The sequence below is a fragment of the Triticum dicoccoides genome, chromosome 2B (assembly GCF_002162155.2).
Source record: "Triticum dicoccoides isolate Atlit2015 ecotype Zavitan chromosome 2B, WEW_v2.0, whole genome shotgun sequence".
NCBI classification, from domain to species: Eukaryota; Viridiplantae; Streptophyta; class Magnoliopsida; order Poales; family Poaceae; genus Triticum; species Triticum dicoccoides.
In genome coordinates, this window is record NC_041383.1 from 32,077,350 (window position 1) to 32,098,061 (window position 20,712).

Consider the following 20,712-nt stretch of genomic DNA (forward strand, 5'->3'; position numbering starts at 1 on the left):
CCTCCACCGCCGCGGCGCGCCTCCTGCGCCGCCTTCTCTCCCACTCGCCCCCGGCGCCGGCGCTCTCCCCTCTCCCTGGACCCCTCGTCGCGCTCCTATCGCTCCTCCTCTCCTCCAGGTACCAAAAAGGGAACCCCCTCCTCGTTTCAGTTATCGCATTACTGAACTTGTGGTTTTAGCCTGCTTAGTTATATTTGTGTTGCGATTTGTGATGCAGCTCGCACTCCGTGGCCACGCTGAGCTGCGAGGTGGTGGGAGCGGCGGCGCTGCAGTCCATGGAGGCCGGCGAGGCGCCGGCGTCCGACGGTGGGGTCGCCAGTGGCTTGGCGCGGGCGTTGGGGAGTGGCAGCCAGTGCGTTGCCGAGGCTGCTTGCTGTGATGGATCTGTTTGGCGTCCCCGGTTGGCAGGGAACGTCTCTCGGGCTCCCCTGTTCTGCCCAGGCTATTGTGAGCATCCTACCTGCTGTTCTAGGTTAAAGCATATTATAGCTTGTTGTTTGTCTGATTGCTATGAATAGTCTCCCAGAGATTCAGTGAATTTTTGGAGTTAAATTGTATATCCTTGAATTTTTCTTGTGTTCATGCACTAGCTTGTTTTCCTACTGAAGATTCTGAATATGTGAAAGTGTGAATAAACTTCAGGTGGATGAAAACCAACCTTTATCTTCACAAGAGCAAGTTAAGCTATGTGTACATTAAGCCACCACAGTTTTTGGTATCAAATCATCAAATAATTTTTGCCATGTGATTATGTAACTTTGCATTTTACCGACTACATCTAGAACTAGGTTAGCATGACAGTCTGTTGTAATTGGTGAAAGATATACTCTTTGTTGTACGAACCGATGCCGTAGTACGGTTCGTCGGTTCGTCCTCTGTCTCCCCTGCTACTCGGTGGTCTCCGCGTCTGTAATGCGTCTCCTCGATTAGGCCACATCTGTGGCTGCGGGGTGGTGGCGATCTACGATTCGGCACGCGGCGGGGTCATCTGGGGGCTGTTCATGTTTAGGTCTGGATTTGCCTGGCAAAATTTTAAGAGCTCGTCGGCTCGATTTGAATTGGACCAGCATTTCGCCTGAGACTAGTTCATCTTTGTTTATCACATACTGCCCTTAGAAATGTTCTCTGATGCCATCTTCCGGCGCAAATTTCCATGCAGTTCCCTGTATCGAGTTAGGCAATTCATGCTCATCGGGTTGCTGGTCTGCACCGAGCCACCGAGATGCCATGCCGTCTCTAGATATGAAACTTATGGCGATTGCTGATCCTGTTGACTTAGGGTTAGGTGCTCTTCGGGAGCTCTGTTAAGTCTTGTTGACGGTCCTGTTTCTCTTGCACAATTTTTTGTCTAATATTTAAATGTTTGCAGTTGCAGGACTTCGTGTGCTCTTATTCACCAGTGCCGTCTAAGATGGTGTCCTTTGAGATGAATGACCTTAAGAGTACGCACCTGGCACAATTCGTGTCAACTTGTCTTGTATGTTTCATTTATCTGGAACAATAATAACTTGCGCTAGGCACTAGAAGTTGAACTGGTCTAGGTTTGCTTATCCCAATCGGCTATGATACATCAGAGGTTTATTATGTTTGTTTCTACAACTGTGTAGGTACGATATTAGATTGTGCATTACCCTGACCCTACCCTGGCAGTTTAGCGCCATATAGCTATTTGCTATTGAGCTGGACCAGTATATGCGTTCTAATATAACTATTCTCTGCACTTTTCACTACTGGGAAATAGCTTATAGCTTCAATTGTGCATTACAGCTTAAATAAGAATCTCTGGAAAAAAATGTTGCACATTGGCATCTACATGTACCACATTTTTTTCGTGCCATTCTTATGAAGAATCTGAAGTTTCTGAACCTTTGTTTGTAATGGTGTAGGGTTCTGGTAGCGACGATGACAGTCATCGAGAGGTTCATGGACTGGACGGTGTCGTGGCTGCCGATGTACAGAGAAGCGAAGCTGCTGCTCGTTCTCTACCTCTATCACCCCAGCACACGGGTAAGCAGTCGACCAGACACCCCGAGCCCGAGAGATGATCAACATTCAGATATACTTGATTCGATATGTGGCCAATTCTAAATCTGAATCTTAATGATGTTTGGGTTTCAGAGTGCGGGGAGCGGGGCACGTGTACGATGGCTTCCTCCGTCCGCTGGTGGCGAGGAACAAGGACGACATCGACCGGTCCAGTTGGAGCTGAGGGCTATCCAATGTGTTTCGTCGCAGCTGCAGGCCGCGAGATCAGGCCGGGCAGGCGCCGCACATTGACGAGTGGTCCAATTTTCAGATCGGGCCATAACAACTTACGTAGGTAGTTGCTTATGTAAATGTGTGATAGAATGGAATTATACATGAGTTGCTGCTACAAGGAGGAACGTAGTTGCTTATGTAACTGTGCGATAGAATGAAATTATACATGAGTTGTTGCTACAACGAGGAACTGGAGAAGACATGACAACTGTGTGATAGAATGAATTTGGTTGATTTTTTTTAATTCCTAACAAGTTAGTAGTGGCCTGGGGATAAAATGGCGCGCTACTAGTATTTAGGATACTAGTAGCGTTGGGACTATAGACACGCTACTACTATTTCATTAGTAGTAGCGCGGTTCATGATAGCAGTAGCGCGGATTGAACCCTCGCTGCTACTAACAAAGTTAGTAATAGCACGGGTTCAACCCATACTACTACTAACTTTTAGCTGTAGCGCGATACTAGTAACGTGAGTACCCGCGCTACTAGTAGCCATTTTACCCGCGCTGCTAGTAGCCTTTTCCCTAGTAGTGTTCAATGGATAGATATGTGCTGTGTATACACTGATTTTGGATGCATGCCGAGGTATGATGTGGATCATGGTGATTGGATCATTTATAGATACATTTTATCATTGTTAATTACACCATGCGAATTCTTGTCCCATTTTCCTGACAGCCTACCATGTAAGGAAAATGTATGTTTTCCTGTCGGCTGGCCGCAAGGAAATATTTGTTTCTAAATCTGACGGATCAAACTTTTTCCTGGTTGTGGCCGACGGGAATAACCGTCAGGAAAATAATTCCTGTCAGTTTACCGCCAGGTATTAGTGGATTTGCCTGTCATTCTATTCTTGGCGAGTATTGCCTGTCGGCTGCCGACATAAAATAGTTTCCTGACGATAATCAGTACATTCCTGTGGGTTTCCAGCCGTCTGGAAAAGTGCAGTTTCTGGTAGTGTCGTGCCCAGGAGCATGTCGAGGAGCCGGTTCCAATAATATCCTGCTTAGTTGACAAATAGTGCCCATTCTTTTTGCATGATGCTTCGTAATATGTCATTTAATACCTTGCTAAATAATAGTAACTAGCAGGGTCACTCGCGCATTTGCGCGGCTAGATTTTTAATCAAATCGTATATTTGTTTCTTTTATCTTCCATAGTGGTTTTCAAATCTTTATATCGAATATTGGCTTTGTAATGATGTTTGTGACATTCAATGGTATATATCTAATCGTAAAAGAACTGTGTTCATGTCAGGAATAAAAAAAGAACTTCTCACCTACACACAACATGAAACAACTTATATAGAATAGCTTACCATTTAGTTATTTCCTTGTCGAAAACTGATATTTCATGTGAAATTACAATATTAGGATGTGATTAATTTTTGAAAAAATATAAAAAAATTCCTACAATGCAGGACTCAACAAATATGCTTTGGATATTGTTTTAAATATCCTGTCAAGCTACATTCGGTATTACATCAGATTGTAATTTAACTTTTCAAATCCAATTTTCCTTTTTCTGCCTAAACAATTTTTTCTTCTGTTTTTGCATAGTACACACTTTGTATAGTCTTATGTATATGTACTATACTTAGATATCCATTTTTTCTCGCCCAAAGACGTGGCTATCTCTACTGGTGACCACTAATTCCTGCAAATCCATCCGCAAGTATTTGTTTAGCTGCTATCATTATCTTCCTCTACTCTTAGACCCCGCACCGTTGCATATATAAGAACCATAAACGTTACTTTCTCCAGGATATTTATCGTAGAAATATGTTCAATACTTCTCCATATTTCAAGCTTACATTAGATATGCACACATGGAAAATTCATATGATTGTTCCTCCGGTTCAGTATTTGATTTTCTTGTGTAAACCTCACTTTAATATCCCTATTACTATAATATCTCGGTTTTCCATCGCAGTTTAGGTTAAGGTTTGTTTGGCATTACAGTAGATTATTCAATTAAATTTGTGCGACAAAAAACGCTGTAGTCGAATTGTGTGTCTTGAGAAAACATTATTAAATTTAGACATTTATTCATGGAATATATTAGTTTTCTGTAAGGACCTTGGTAATGACACTGACATCTACAACATAACATACAAAATTGTAACTTCATACTAATTTTCAGATTTTCCTTGGATTTTCTTCTTACAATTCTCACTCAGTGCGTATTTATTTTTTACTATATATGACTTTCCGGGGAACTTCCGAATGAACAGTGATGGCTCGTAATTAACCATGTGTCATCACCCATCACATACTTCATCATTGGTCGTGTTTCAATTGTGTTCTCTGCTCTCACGAATCCATCTCTTGATCTATTCTTGCGACTATCTAAATCATTGTACCCATCTCTATATATTCAATTTTATTGTTAAAATATTTTATTACACATTACTCTTGTCATAGCTCTTTTTTCTTATCACTTCTGTATCATTCTTCTCGACTGAAAATATATATGAATGATAATTTAGACATTGTCTCGGTCTCTAGCATGCATCTTTGACTATGTTTTTATACACATATGCTGGTAGAAAATTGCAAACTTCTATACTATGAATAAATTTGATGCTAACTTGCGATGAAGATTAACATTTTATAAGATACATTAATCTATCTAGCACCAGTGTCACACAGTCAATTTCTTTTATCTTCAGCATTTTTTATGACATACCTTCTTCTATTTAGAATCTTTGTTGGCATCAGTTTTTCCCCGCAAAAAATGCAATCAGTTTCTTTTACTTTTAGCATATGTACTTAACAGCTGAGGTGCCAGTGATAAAGTAAAATTATTTTTATTTAGTATTTGGTGGATCCTCTGTTTTTATAGGTATGAATATCGGTGCCTCCATATAGCGTTTTGCTGATATATCTGGAAGTGTGATGCATGGCTCCTAGTCCGAATGTCAGTTCTTTTTTTAACTGGACATTCCTTTTTGACTATACGTGACTGAATCGTATTCCAGTTGAACTTTCTTTTCATGTACGTGATGTGATGGAGTACATCCGCTAGGCTTGCCGATGGAAGGTGGCGTATGAAGTATGAACATGTGATTTGCCTATGAGTTGGCCTTGCCGTTCGCCGTGTGGACTCTGTATGTCTTTACGCCGCCATCAACTTGAGGTCAAGAAATCACTGCCGTTCATTTGACTATGTGATTTGCCTATGAGTTGGCGTTGCCGCTCGCCGTGTGGACTCTGTATGTCTTTACGCCGCCAGCAACTTGAGGTCAACAAATCACTGCCGTTCATTTATCTTAACCTTGTAATTTTTAATCTCCTCCGTTCATTTTCTATCGTTTTAATAATATAATAGATAGATAATTTCCCTAAACACGACTAATTATTTTAACTTTTATAGTGTTAGTAAAACAATAAGAATAAGTTTTTCAAACATGTGTAGATACTCAAACAATCATACACCTCTGTACTATATATAAATTTGTGACTTGATAATTTTGTGCCCATTGTCTGTGCACAAAAAATCAACGGATTATAATCACTTGCAGGTATTTTCATTGGTTGCTCAATGTTCAAAATGATAAATATAAAGATCTTTTGTGTCAGTGGTAGTACGGTTTTGCATTTCTCTTATTTTGTATATGTACACAGTTTAGTTTCCCACAGAAACTTTGAGAGGGCAATTGACTGTGAGCTAGCGACCCAACCTGTGGTTGGATGGATTGGATGGTTAGAGGAACAATGGTATCCCAGCCCACCAGGATTCTAGTCCTGGTGCTCGCATTATTTCTGAATTTATTTCAGGATTTCCGCCGATGCACTTTACAGTGGGAGGCTACGTTCCGACGAGGCGTCTACGGTGACTTCGTAAATCTCAAAATGATATGCCGGCTCAATCTTTCGAAGGTGCTCATAGGGGTAGGGTGTGCATGTGTGCACTCATAGTGGTGAGCGTATGCGCGTATGTATGAGCGCTTGAGTCTGTACTATGTTAAAAAAATTGACTGTTAACTAATTAATTATGCACAATTGGAGATTAGTTGGCTCTTTAAACATCACCCATGCATGTGTGCCTCGTGATATAGCAGCGTCAGATTAATATATTATAAGCATACGATGCCTGTCAAGTAATTATGCTTTAGCTATGAGCAGTTGCCTAATTAACGTCCCCATCTTCTGAAATAATATAATTATTTGTTGACGTATGATCTGGTAGAGGGATCGGCTTCATATGTATGTATCACCTAACGTGACGTTTTCTAGAGTATTCAGGTTAACTCTTCTATTGTCGTTGATTAGTTGTAGTGTTTAATTAATTATGCGCAATCAGGGAGCAGTTGGTTCTTGAACGTCACTCATTTGGACAATACTTATTGTTTATATAGGTAGCTTTAATTAGGAGATATTTTGACAATGCAAATCGCTTAGTTTGTCGTACTGTTTGGAGAGTTTGGAATAACTATCCTTCCTTTTTTGTCTGATAGCCTATCAGCTCGACACGATCGACACATGTACGATTATGTAGAAGCTTGCAAATAAGTTATGTACAACCGCAGGGAGTAGTTGGCTCTTAGACATGATCCAAACTATATTAGAGTCTCATGTAATAGTGTCCCTAACAATATGTAAATATGGGGTAATACTTCTTTGTTATACTTCGGTTTTTCTTCTTCGTTATACTTTTTTTTTGTACTTTCACTATTTTTAGTTTTTTTCTTTGTTCTTTATACATTTTTCTTGATTTTCTTCGCTTCTTCGCTTTTCTTTTTGCTTCTTTGTCGGTTTTTATTTGTTTTCCCTTTTTCACGTGTCTACTTTTTTCTCAGTATACAGTGTACATTTTTAGTGCAAACATGAAAAAAAAATTGATACATGTTCGACATTATCCGAATACACGGAAGCAGTTTCCAAAATATGCGTTGGTACAATTTGCAGTAGCAATAATTTTCGTTTAAACTATGCGGACATTCTTTAACATTGTATAAACATTTTCTAAATTTAATGACATTTTCTTGAAACATGAGAACCTTTCTTTTAAATGTCACATCACATTTTTTATATTGCAATATACATTTTTTGAACCACGAAAACATTTTCATTCTATAATTTTTCTAAAAATGTCACAAACTTTTTTTCGAACATGAGATTATTTCTTGAAAATGTCACATACAGTTTTAAGTGGAAATAAACATTTTTCTATCCTACATGGACATATTTTGACGTTCATAAAAAAATGTCGTGAACATTTTTAAACCATGAGAACATTTCTTTAAAATGTTACATACATATTTTAATGGTAGAAACATTCCTTTTTACATACACGTATTTTAAATTTAAAATACATTTGTCTGAATCGCATGAACATTTTTCTACTGTAGCAAACTTTTTTTAAACTATCAACCATTTAAAAGGTGTGTTAAATACTTTTTGTACTATGTTAAGAAAAATATTTTCCCAATTCTTAAAAAAGTAAATTTATGTTTTAGAAATGTATTCATTTAAAATAAAAATAAAAAAGTGAAAAAGTGAAAAAGAGAAATAGTGTGACATCATTGTGATGTGATTGTAACCTCAACATCACCAAACCAGACCTCTGTTGGGACGGACCATCACCGGCTCCTCTAGGCACCCGGCGCGAGGCTGACTTCTGCCTCACTATATGCGAGGCATAGTTGCGCCAACTCCCTCGTCCGTGTCAGCACCCTATGATCGATTTTTTTACTCTCGTATATGGCTTTTCCAACCCTTCGTCCTACCGTAGATCCCATTCTCGGCTCCCCTTCCTCCGATACACATGCAAACGCGCGCGCACACACACGCGCGCACGCGACACCTATCAAGTCCTTATATCTATGCAGCCAAGGAGCGCACCCTACGCCCTACTAATCCTATCTTCCGAGATGGCCAATCGACATGACAATGCTGGAACCAGCCACCAACACAAAAATGTTTGCACTGATCAATGCTCCTAGTGCAATAATGTTTCAAAAGTTTTCTGTAGTAATTATTTGTGATCAAATCTTGCCATTGCCATTATGCTTGAAATGTGTAGGCTATAGCACAGTTGCAATAGATTATAAATGCAAACCATACTTACGGGTTTGCAGCATTCGCCAGGGTTTAATTCCTAAATTCGACCAGACAAGTTTTTGTTCTTTGCTTCATCATTACAGTAAGCATTTTGAGTGCTACTTTTGTGTTTGTACATCATCTTTTATTGTGTCCGTTAACACATGTCTTTTATTATGTCCATTAACACATGCTAGGAGTCATGAAATACAATTTTATTTAGTACTCCCTCTGTAAACTAATGTAAGGATGTCTTATATTAGTGTACACAGGTAGTACATTGTTGCTTGGAAATTATATGGTGTGTTAAAGCGGTGCATCAGGGTGAATTTCTCTCCAGTTCCGCCCCTGCAATTGGAGATTAGTTGGCTCTTAAAATCATCCATTCATCTGTGAGTCGTTATATATATATAATTATTTGTTGACGTACGTCTAGTAGAGGGATCGGCTTCATATGTATGTATCACGTAACGTGGCATTGTTTAGAGTATTCAGGCTAACTCTTCTATTGTCGTGACAGGCGGTCAATTTAATACGATTGCCATATGATTAGTTGTAGTGTTTAATTAATTATGCGCAATCAGGGAGCAGTTGGCTTTTGAATGTCACCCATTTGGACAATACGTATTGTTTATATAGGTAGCTTTAATTAGAATATATTATGAAAATACAAATCACTTAGCTTGTCGTACTGTTTAGAAAAAAAAAGGAAGAACAAGTATAATGATTGTCGTACTATACATGTTGTTTACACCAAGACTAGCGTCTGCCATGCAATGCTACTGTCTGCCATGCAGGTGGTTTCTATAGTTTTACTTCCTGCCCTTAGAGCATCTCTAGCAGACCCTGTATAACACGTGAACCCGCATAATTTCGGTGAGTATATGGGCCCGACCCAAATTTCTGGTCAGAACAGAGCCCGTATACTCGTCTGGCCCGTATTTTTTTTACCACGGCCCGCAAAACTTACCCCCGAAGCCGTATAACTACGGATTTGCGGGGCAGGTACAGGTCGAAACTCTATCCCCCCGCAGCCGCCCGCCGCCGTGTTTCCGTGCGATTCCCCACTCCCTCCGTCGCATTTCTTGCCGCCGGTGAGCCCACTTCCGCCTCCAGCCGCCATGTGGGGCGGTATGTAGAGCTCCTGCGGGGGCGACGACCCTGAGCTCTTGCGGTGTGTCCGCGCGAAAGGCGCGAGGAAGCGCGCGGCGAGGAAGTGGACCAACAAAGGCCTCGAGCCATCGGCAAGGCTCCTCCGTTGCAAGACGGAGCAGACGACCGTCGGCATGGGCGGACGCCCTCCTCGGTCGCGGGCTCTTCCTCTGCCGGGTGGCTCACCTCGGCCGCGGGGGAGGGGGGCCTTCCGGCGCGGCTGAAAGAACATGCGGTGCCCTCATGTTTGGTTTTGGCAATTAATGACAATCTCTATGGACTAATGGTTGCCTTGAGTTATATTTGAAGGATTTATCCATAGGTTTTTCTTGGAGTCCATTTGTTGGTTTCAAGGAGAGTTTGTGATGACCAAGGTGCTATTCAAGGAATTACCTAAAGATTTTTCATGTGAGAGCCTGATCAAGACTAAGTCAAAGAGTGAATCAAGTTTATCAACACATAAAGCATAGAAGATGTACCGAGAGGGATCAAGTGATCCCATGGTATGGTTGCAGTGTGCACGTTCAAGTGATGCATCACGAAGAGGTCAAGTGCTTGAAGATTGCCGTCCATTGTGGTGACAATGGACTTGTGAAGATATGCCGAAGAGTGGCTCACCCATAGTGGAGTATGGGGGAGCAATCTACTAGTCTTCACCGAGCCAACGCAATCAAGAAATGTGGTCCAACTTGAGGAAGTCAAGATCGTCTACATCTAGCTCAAGTGGACTTTGTGCAAGGCAAAGTTTTGGCCTTGATAGCTTCTTTATTTTACCGGTCTCATGGTGGTAGTTTGGAGACTGGGTTATAGGATCGATTACCGTACTATCAAGGGGGGCTCTCAAGTGAGTAGCTTCATAGTATCGTTCGTAGAGAGCTCAAATCATTGCATGCTTGCATCATCTTTCTTGGTTCTTGTTTGGTTTTCTCCTTGTGAGATTTGGAGCTTATGGTCATCTTCTTGACAAGCTCGAGATCATCAAAAACGGAGTTCACATGCTTCTTCTATTGCTTTTTCGGTGTAGGAGGTTTTACTGGTCTTATTTGACGAAGGGTTCTCACCATTTTCTTGTGAACCTTTTATAATTTCCTTCTTATTGGTATTTCTATCAAGATTGTGTTAGTCCTTCTCGCTAGCTTTCCAAAAAACTTGGTTTCATTGAATTCGGAGTCCGTTTGCAGGAGTTGTGTTAGTTTTGGTGACCTTAAAAAGGCCGCAGTGATACTACCACTCACGGGAGCGGTACTACCGCTTGGAGGCGATGGAATTTTTTACTACCACTCTTGGGAGTGGTACTACCGCTTGTAGCGGTACTACCGCGGCTACTTTTGTGGCTACTTCCATTCCGGACCAAAAACTCGTCATAAGTCCAGTGGTGGTAGGGACGGATGTATTTTTTTAGTACCCCTCGCAAGCAGTAGTACCGCTACCCTTAGCGGTAGTACAGCTACCCCTAGCGGTAGTACCGTGAGGACGAGCGGTAGTACCGCTCCGGAGGTTCTACCGGCCTTTTGCCTCCTCGTTATTGTTTTTCAAAGGGCTTCCACCGCGCTAGCGGTAGTACCGCTCCCATGAGCGGTAGTACCGCTCTGTGCGGGCTGTGAGCATAACAGTTGGATTTTTCCTCACCTAAAAAGGGGTCTTCTTCCCCAATGAACCTTATCCTTTGAGCTCGTGTTCTTCCCCCATTATTGACCTTCTTCGAGCTTGCTATCTCTCAATCCCTCCATGGATTCTTGCTAGTTTTGGGGGGAAAAGAGAGAGGAGATCTAGATCCACATTTGCACCAATCACTTTCTCCTCTATATGAGGGGAACCCCTTGGATCTAGATCTTGGAGTTCTTGGTGTTCTCCTTCTTGTTCTTCCTCTCATTTTCTTCCCTAGCATTAGTTGCTTTGGTGGGATTTGGGAGAGAAGGACTTGAGCACTCTGTGTGCCCTTGCCATTGCATTTGGTGCATTGGTTTGAGTTCTCCACGGTGATACGTGGAAGTTGCAAGTTGAGAAGCTTATTACTCTTGGTTGCTTGGTACCCTTGAGCTTGTTCCTCTTGGGTGCTTGGGCACCCTAGACGGTTGGTGGTGTTGGAAGATCAATCATTGTGGTGTAAAGCTCCGGGCATGCGCCGGGGTCTCCAATAAGGTTGTGGAGATCGCGACGAGAAATTTGACGGGTACCGGTGACCGCCCCAAGGGTTCCAAAGTGTACGAGCTCGGTGACCACCCCCAAGGGTTTCCATTTGTATGGATTCTGTGACCGCCCTCAAGGGTCCCTTAGTGGAATCATGACATCTTGCATTGTGCGAGGGCGTGAGGAGATTACGGTGGCTCTAGTGGCTTCTTGGGGAGCATTGTGCCTCCACACCGCTCCAAACGGAGATTAGCATCCGGAAGGGTGTGAACTTTGGGATACATCATCGTCTCCGTGTGCCTCGATTATCGCTTACCCGAGCCCTTTACTTATGCACTTTACTTTGTGATAGCCATATTGTTTCTTGTCATCTATCTTGCTATCACTTAGTTGTTTATCTTGCTTAGCATAAGTTGTTGGTGCACATATGTGAGCCTAGTTGTTGTAGGTTTTGTGCTTGACAAATTAACCGCTAGGTTTATTCCGCATTTGTTCAAGCCTAAACTGTAATTATTTTAAAGTGCATATTCACCACCCCTCTAGGTGACATCCTCAATCTTTCAATTGGTATCAGAGCCTCGTCTCTCTTTGACAGGCTTAACCGCCTAGAGAGTAAAGATGTCGACTAGGGGATTAGGATTCTCTGACACTCTTAGTTTCGATGGCACAAATTTTGATATTTGGGTAATTCACATGCTTAATCTCTTTAGGGTCATGGACCCAAATTTAGAGCGAATTGTAGATATGGTTTTTTCTTCTTCAAAGGATCCCCACAGATTATCTTTAGAGGATGAGATATACTCTTATCTCAATGCTCAATCTTCTAATGTGCTTTCCGATGCTTTGGTCAATGTAGTTATATTTCAACTCATGCCATTCCGGGATGCTCATGAGTTGTGGACAAAGCTTCAAGATAAATATGGTGTGTCCAAGATTTGTCGGGATGATTGTTCTCCCTCCACCTTCGGCCATGTTGCCTTCTCAACTTATTCTACTTCACCTACATGTGGATTGCCACAAGGTAATGCTATGGTGAGTAGTGTTGGTCATTGCAATGTTGATAGTGTGCTAATCGTTGATGACTCTTCATCTCTATCTTATTGCAATGCTCGATATTTGGACTTTAACACTTTGTGCACCTTACATGTTTCACATGCTTGTGTTGATAGTCCATGCATATCATGTAGAAATTGCTTGACTAAATCTCATGATGATATACTTGCTATATCTTGTTGCCATGATAAAAATGCATGTATTTCCTCGAGTTGTTGTGCTAACAATGTAGAGGAAACCCAACACTCCATGGACAAGATGTGATCTTAAACGATGCTTCAAGGGATCCTACATCATCATCTATTGATTTTTTGCTTTATGGCTAAGGCTTCAAAGGTATCTCCTACTTTGAACCCCAATATGTCTCTTGATGATGATCACTGGTACAGCAAGGTGCTATACAAATGGTTTTTAACCCCTTTCTACGACAGCATTTGGAACAGTCACCTAGTGAGTGACTGCGATAGGGGGTCCTTCCCACACAACCCAGAAATCGTCGGGGATATGCCCTCCTGGCACACACGCTCGACAAATCGTGTGCGACCGGCGAGCGAGCAAATATGGTTATACGTAAAGTAGTGCTAAAAAAATTCAATTATACATTCAAAATCGTTTCCGGTCGTAACTACATCCCACACAGTCAGTCCCCGCGAAACGTTTATGTTCGTATATACATCCCACACAGTCGCTGCAAAGAAAACGTTTCAGTTCGTAGGTACATTACACAGAATTTTTCCCGTTAAATCGTTTGTGATAGCGTTTCCATCGCACACAATATTAATAATTTTATCATTTGCGTTATTGAATGTATCACACACGGTGCGTAGAAGAAACTGTGTGGCAAAGGCTGTCCATCACACACCGTTTTTATGCGGTAAACGTTTAAGAAAGGTGGCCTAATGCAAACAGTTTTAAAGAGAATGTCGTGTGTGATTGTTCATCGCTCCAACACGGTTTATTCCACTGTATGCGTTGCCTTAGGTCATCGCCCACGGTATTTTCTCAATAACCGTTTGCAATAGCAAAAACCAATTAGCATGCTAATTGTCCTATTATTAATAATCCATTTATTAATCTAATTGACATTCATATTAAACACATAATATATTTCATTCCCATATTAAGGAAGCAGGATTTCATAATTGAAATACATCAGAGTACAACATGATATAGCTTCGGCACTCAGATACCCCATTACACAACTGCACCAGCACCAAGTTTCACATGCAACATCTAGAACCTTTCAAAATTAGCATCATAGACGGTACATAGACAGACGCATCTCATCGGGAAAACTGCTGAAGCGAAAGGCGAATATAGAGCCTTCATTGATGATGAAGGTCTTTGCAACTTTAGGCCAGCGCCTGTGGATGATTGACCGTCCATCCTTCGTCCTCTTCAAGAACACTTGAATATTGAACCATGGGTGTTGTACGAAAACCTTCCTCGCCTCCTGACCATAGAGGTGGTTTGAGAGGTAATCATCAGTGAACTGCTTTGGAAAGGCCTGAAAACAAGGATGTCAATAAATATCTTCTCTATATTAGAAATGGGGCAAAGGAATAAAAAAGGCAAGGTATAATAGTTAGTACCATCTTGTAGTGAACTAATGTCTTCTTCATTATGCAGACAAAGATCTTATTTTTTTGTCACTAATTTTTTTATCCTAACAATCTTTCTGTGTTTCTTGACTTGATTGATATTCCTGGACAACTCATTTCCCCATATGCAAAAATGGTCGAATAGTGGGTCAAAACCACTGACAGCAGGACCTACATGTGCAAGGACAAACTGTTAAAAACCTAAATATTAGAATGGTTCCTCCAAATGCACAATAATGTGCTATTAGACAACGAACCATGCACGTGCTAACCTTGATTGTAAACCTCAGTGCTTCCCATTGTTTCTCTGCAACACATATAAGGTAGATAGTCATCAGGTCAAGTAAGGGTTCACATGCTATCAATAAAATATGTTGATGAAAAATAAGCACATTGCAGATTCATCATACTAATTCAAGCCACATGGAAAACCTGTTTATCCAAACCAAGCATGATTAAGAACTAGGAAATATAACACTTGTATATGTTTCTCATGTATTAAGTGCAACCTAATTCAATTTATTCCACACATGCACAACAATACAAAATTCCACCCAGGACTATTGGACATCACATTGCAGAATTGAACCAATCATTTAACTAAACGCGACAACAGATGAACCAAACATTAACTGAGAACCACATTGCACAATATAACATACTCCTAATAGAAGATCAGAAAGTTAACCGAACCAAGCATGCTTAACAACTTGGAAATATAGCAATTGTATTTGTTTCTCATGTATTTAGTACAGCCAAATTAGAATTACTTCTCACATGGTATACAATAACAGAATGCACCCACAACTATTGAACATCGCATTGCAGAATTGAACCAAACAGTTAACTAAACACCACAACACAAATGAACCAAACGTTAACTAAGCACCACGTTGCACAATGTATAACCAAACCAAGAATGCTTGACAACTTAGAAATATAGCAATTGTATTCGTTTCTCATGTATTTTGTAAAGATAAATTCGATTTATTTCTCACATGGAAGACAATACAAAATTGCAATCTGAAGAATTGAACATCACATTTGCAGAATTGAACCAAATAGTTACCTGAAGATACAACTAATTAACCAAACAATTAATAAGTGAGCACCACACTGCAGGACATATATAACATATAGACAGGAGCAACAGATTGCATGGTAAAATTAGATAGCACAATTCACTAGAATTTGTTAAGGAAAGGCATGAGCAGCACACACAACGGGTAAAGGGAGCATGCTTAACCGGCGTAGCTAGCAAATGGCAAGGTGCTCCTCCAAGATCTGGGGGTTGGCACGAATGGTAGCCATCGCGATCTCATCCGCGCGTGCAACCACGATTTGCTTCTCTGCTACGAAATGCTCCTTGAGCTCTTGGTTATACTCCGTGCACCATGGCTTAGGGTGGCGATTATTTGGTGGAGGGGTTGGTGATTTGGGTGGAAGGTGTCATGCTGGCGGTCGGGGCATGTGGGATGTGGAAGGAGGAGGAGGATGGGGGCCTGGTGTGGATTACCTGCCTGGATAGACGAGGCTGAGCAGCATGAAGGAGGGTCGCCGGTGAGGGGGGCGGCGCTGCAAGCAAGGAGTGAACGTTTCAACTTGGAAAGGAAGGCAGAAACAGGGGAAATGTGGCTTTTGTCCAGGGGGAGGTAGACATTTTCGTGAAAGCCGAAAATTTAGAATCGCTTCAACAAAAAAACTGGCACACAAAGTGTCATCAGACACGGTCCCTTATTCAGAACTATGTATGATATGTGAACATCACAAACGATTCGGATAGCTTAACCCGTGTGTGATGAGTTTGAATGTCAAAATTTTTGGTTCCAATTTCCTTGGTTACAGTGCTCATCCACGTCATTGCATTATTTGGGTACACAAAGGAGACTACAACACACCCACACTTCTTAATCGAGCAAGTTCAGCAATTAAACAGAGCTAGCTGGCCTAAACATCACTCTAACAAATTAAAGTTCGGTGCTCTTAATTAAACAAAACAAAGAGAACTACTACGGCTGGTTCTCGTCAATCTCCGACGCCTCCTCCATGTCCAGCTCGCGCCCGACGATCTCCTGGGGAGGGACCTCCATGGCATCCATCACACCATATTCGGCAAGCATCTCAGCATCCGTGTCCGCCATCTCTTTGGAAAAGGCCGCCACGAGCTGGGCATGGGCGGCCGCGATCTGGGCTTGGATGGGCTTCATCGTCGCAAGATATGCGGCGGAGGAACGGACGGCTGCTCGAACGCTCTCGGCGATTGCCAACTCTTCGGCCATGGGTTGCCGACCGTTGTTGGAGAAGTTTCGTTCGATCTATGCCATGAGCGCCGCGAGCTGGATATGGGCGACCTCGACATGGTCGTGGGCGGCCTCCATCAGGACTAAGCCGCCGCTATGGAACGGACTGCTACTGTGCCGCTCTCGCCAGTTGCTATCCCCGAGGCAGATGTTGCTTCCGCCACCTGAGAAGCAACAGCGGCCGTTTGGGCTGCCTTGGTCGTCCGGTCGCAGATTGCGGCCACGCTCATGCCCCTTATTAGCACGCGCATGGCGGCTGCGGCCGCGCTCTCACCGGAGTGGGCCGCCGAAGTTGCCCTCACGACGCAAGTCCACGTCCCCATCTTTCACCGGCGATGATTTAATAGTTAAATGATATTCGGGGAGCGAGCTAGTGTGCTTGACACGCCGGCCGTGGACTATAGCCGACACACCTTGTCGCGTAAGCCATAGGCGTACTATACACCGACGATGCTCCAGGATATTTTGTACTGCATCTCACATGGTTGATGATAATAAACTATGTGGGATCTACTTGATTTTTCATTTTGATTTGAATTACATAATGGGATCACAACGGCATTGGACGGTGTTTGAATTGCTAGACCTTTTATCTGAAGTGAACTTGCAACTATATGTGTGTCATAAAAAATTGGAATTATTCAGGGTTCGTTTGGAAATTTTACACATTAAATTGGTTTTCTAGCCATTTCAGGTGCAAATTCAAAATTGAAGCACATGCTATAGTCCATAAAAACGGGATGCAAAATCAAATGTTTGTCCTTGGTTGCAAGCTTAGGTCACATGCAAGAAATGAGAGTGAATGTCAAACACCTTGACACTGTCGCTCAGCCGCTAACATTGAGATACATGCTTTTAACATTCTAGTAAATCGAAAACTCGTCTGAAATTCATGAAACTTGACATGATATCATGGATCGGCATCGACATTTCGTGGTAAAAATATTGTCCCATTTGGGGCAGGTGTGGGTATAAGCTTCTCGCGAACCAGAGCTTCTCTCACAACAAGCCTGGTGGTTTCAGTAGGGTACGTGCCACCTTGGGGGATGATGTCTACGCCACAACCTTCTTCTTGTAGACGTTGTTGGGCCTCCAAGTGCAGAGGTTTGTAGGACAACATCAAATTTCCCTCAAGTGGATGACCTAAGGTTTATCAATCCATGGGAGGCGTATGTTGAAGATAGTCTCTCTCAAGCAACCCTGCAACCAAACAATAAAGAGTCTCTTGTGTCCCCAACACACACAATACAATGGTAAATTGTATAGGTGCACTAGTTCGGCGAAGAGATGGTGATACAAGTGCAATATGGATGGTAGATATAGGTATTTGTACTCTGAAAATATAAAAACAGCAAGGTAGCAAGCGATAAAACTGAGCGTAAACGCTATTGCAATGCTAGGAAACAAGGCCTAGGGTTCATACTTTCACTAGTGCAGGTTCTCTCAACAATAATAATATAATTGGATCATATAACTATCCCTCAACACGCAACAAAGACTCACTCCAAAGACACTAATAGCGGAGAACAAACAAAGAGATTATTGTAGGGTACGAAACCATCTCAAAGTTATCCTTTCTGGTCGATCTATTCAAGATTCCGTAGTAAAATAACATGAAGCTATTCTTTCTGTTCGATCTATCATAGAGTTCATACTAGAATAACACCTTAAGACACATATCAACCAAAACCCTAATGTCACCTAGATACTCCAATGTCACCTCAAGTATCCATGGGTATGATTATACGATATGCATCACACAGTCTGAGATTCATCTATTCAACCAACACAAAGAACTTCAAAGAGTTCCCCAAAGTTTCTACCGGAGAGTCAAGACGAAAATATGTGCCAACCCCTATGAATAAGTTCACGAGGTCACGGAACTCGCAAGTTGATCACCAAAACATACATCAAGTGGATCACGTGATATCCCATTGTCACCACAGATAAGCACATGGAAGACATACATCAAGTGTTATCAAATCCATAAAGACTCAATCCGATAAGATAACTTCAAAGGGAAAACTCAATCCATTACAAGAGAGTGGAGGGGGAGAAACATCATAAGATCTAACTACAATAGCAAAGCTCGCGATACATCAAGATCGTGCCAAATCAAGAACACGAGAGAGAGAGAGAGAGAGAGAGAGAGAGAGAGAGGGAGAGAGAGATCAAACACATAGCTACTGGTACATACCCTCAGCCCCGAGGGTGAACTACTCCCTCCTCGTCATGGAGAGCGCCCGGATGACGAAGATGGCCACCGGTGAGTGATCCCCCCCTTCGGCAGGGTGCCAAAACAGGGTCCCGATTGGGTTTTGGTGGCCAGAGAGGCTTGCGGCGGCGGAACTCCTGATCTATTTTGCTCCTGGATGTTTTCGGAGTATATGGGTATATATAGGAGAAAGAAGTAGGTCGGTGGAGCTGCGAGGGGCCCACGAGGGTGGGGGCGCGCCTAGGGGGGCAGGAGCGCCTCCCTGCCTCGTGGCCTCCTCATTTCTTTCTTGACGTCCACTCTAAGTCCTGTGGATCACGTTTGTCCCAAAAATCACTCTCCCGAAGGTTTCATTCCGTTTGGACTCCGTTTGATATTCCTTTTCTATGAAACACTGAAATAGGCAAAAAAACAACAATTTGGACTAGGCCTCCGGTTAATAGGTTAGTCCCCCAAATAATATAAAAGTGTATAATAAAGCCCATTAAACATCCAAAACAGATAATATAATAGCATGAATACTTGATAAATTATAGATACGTTGGAGACGTATCAGCATCCCCAAGCTAAATTCCTGCTCGTCCTCGAGTTGGTAAATGATAAAAGAAATAATTTATGACGTGAATGCTGGCAGGTGCACAAGTTTGATCAATGATAATTTCAATCACCTTTTCTAGCATCATTATATGTCATAACAATAGCTCATCTCATAAAACTTCTCATGATAAAGTAACAAGCTATTCACATGTTAAAGCATAAACCATAAACTTTCTTGAAAACTAGCAAACTATGTTCTCAGTCATCAAACAATTGCAATTCATCTTATTTTTAGAAAAGGGTCTGTGTGAGAGCTTTGATTTAGAAAATCCCACATACTCAACTATCATATAATCTTCCATGATTGCTACCGCTCAAAGCATATTTTTAGAACAAATAGCATCCATCGAACACAAAGAAAGATAGGGGCTTAATGATTCGCCTCCCAACTTACTTATCATATAGATGATTGTCAACAATAATAATTCATGATCAAATATATTTGAATGGCCATATATGCTTAGATCTTTCCCCATCACATGATGCTTGCCAACTAAAGAATAGGTTGGAATGAGAAGGAATACTACTGACTCTTGCATAAAAGTAAAAGATAGGCCCTTCGCAGAGGGAATCAGGGATTTGCAGAGGTGCCAGAGCTCGAAGCTTTAAAATAGAGATGAAAATAATTTTGAGAGGTATGCTTTCATTGTCAACATAACAACCAAGATTTCCCAATATCTTGCATACTAGATACATTATAGGAGGTTCCCAAACAGAAAGGTAAAGATTTTACTCCCCATCCACCAACAATCACACTCCATGGCTTGTCCGAAACAACGGGTGCCGTCCAACAATAAATAATCCCGGGGGAGTTTTTTTAAATTATTTGCAATTTTGTATTTGATCTTTTGATCGTAGGACTGGGCATCCCAGTTACCAGCCACTTTCTCGTGAATGATGAGCGGAGTACACTCATCGTGAGAATAACCCACCTAGCATAGAAGATACTGACAACCCCTAGTCGCCACATGAGCGATTCGGGCATACAAAACAGATTATTATTTGAAGGTTTAGAGTTTGGCACATGAAAATTTACTTGGAACGGAAGGTAAATACCGCATAGAGGTGGATATGGTGGACACTCATGGAAGAAACTTGGTTCGAGGATTTTGGATGCACAAGCAGTATTCCTGCTTACTACAGAAATTTTGGCTAGCAAAGGATTCTAAATAGCAAGCACCACATGTTAGAGGATCCATAACAATATAATTTCTATACAAATATACCAAGCATAACTCATTATGTTTTCTTCCTTGTCCATCTTCAACTAATTTGCTCAGGTTTGAAAATAATTAATGGGGCTCACAATCATAGAAGATGTCCAAGATATTATATTTATATGTGAAATCTCTCTTCCTT

General features: G+C 41.8%; 1 protein-coding gene across 1 annotated transcript; it reads left to right on the forward strand.

The window, feature by feature from the left end:
* Nucleotides 1-328: 328 nt before the first annotated feature.
* Nucleotides 329-2,441, forward strand: LOC119366955. Its single transcript, XM_037632621.1, has 4 exons — nucleotides 329-447; nucleotides 1,370-1,442; nucleotides 1,887-2,007; nucleotides 2,119-2,441. The coding sequence occupies exons 2-4, from the start codon at nucleotides 1,431-1,433 to the stop codon at nucleotides 2,322-2,324; spliced, it is 339 nt and encodes a 112-aa protein (XP_037488518.1). The 5' UTR covers nucleotides 329-447; nucleotides 1,370-1,430; the 3' UTR covers nucleotides 2,325-2,441.
* Nucleotides 2,442-20,712: the final 18,271 nt, after the last annotated feature.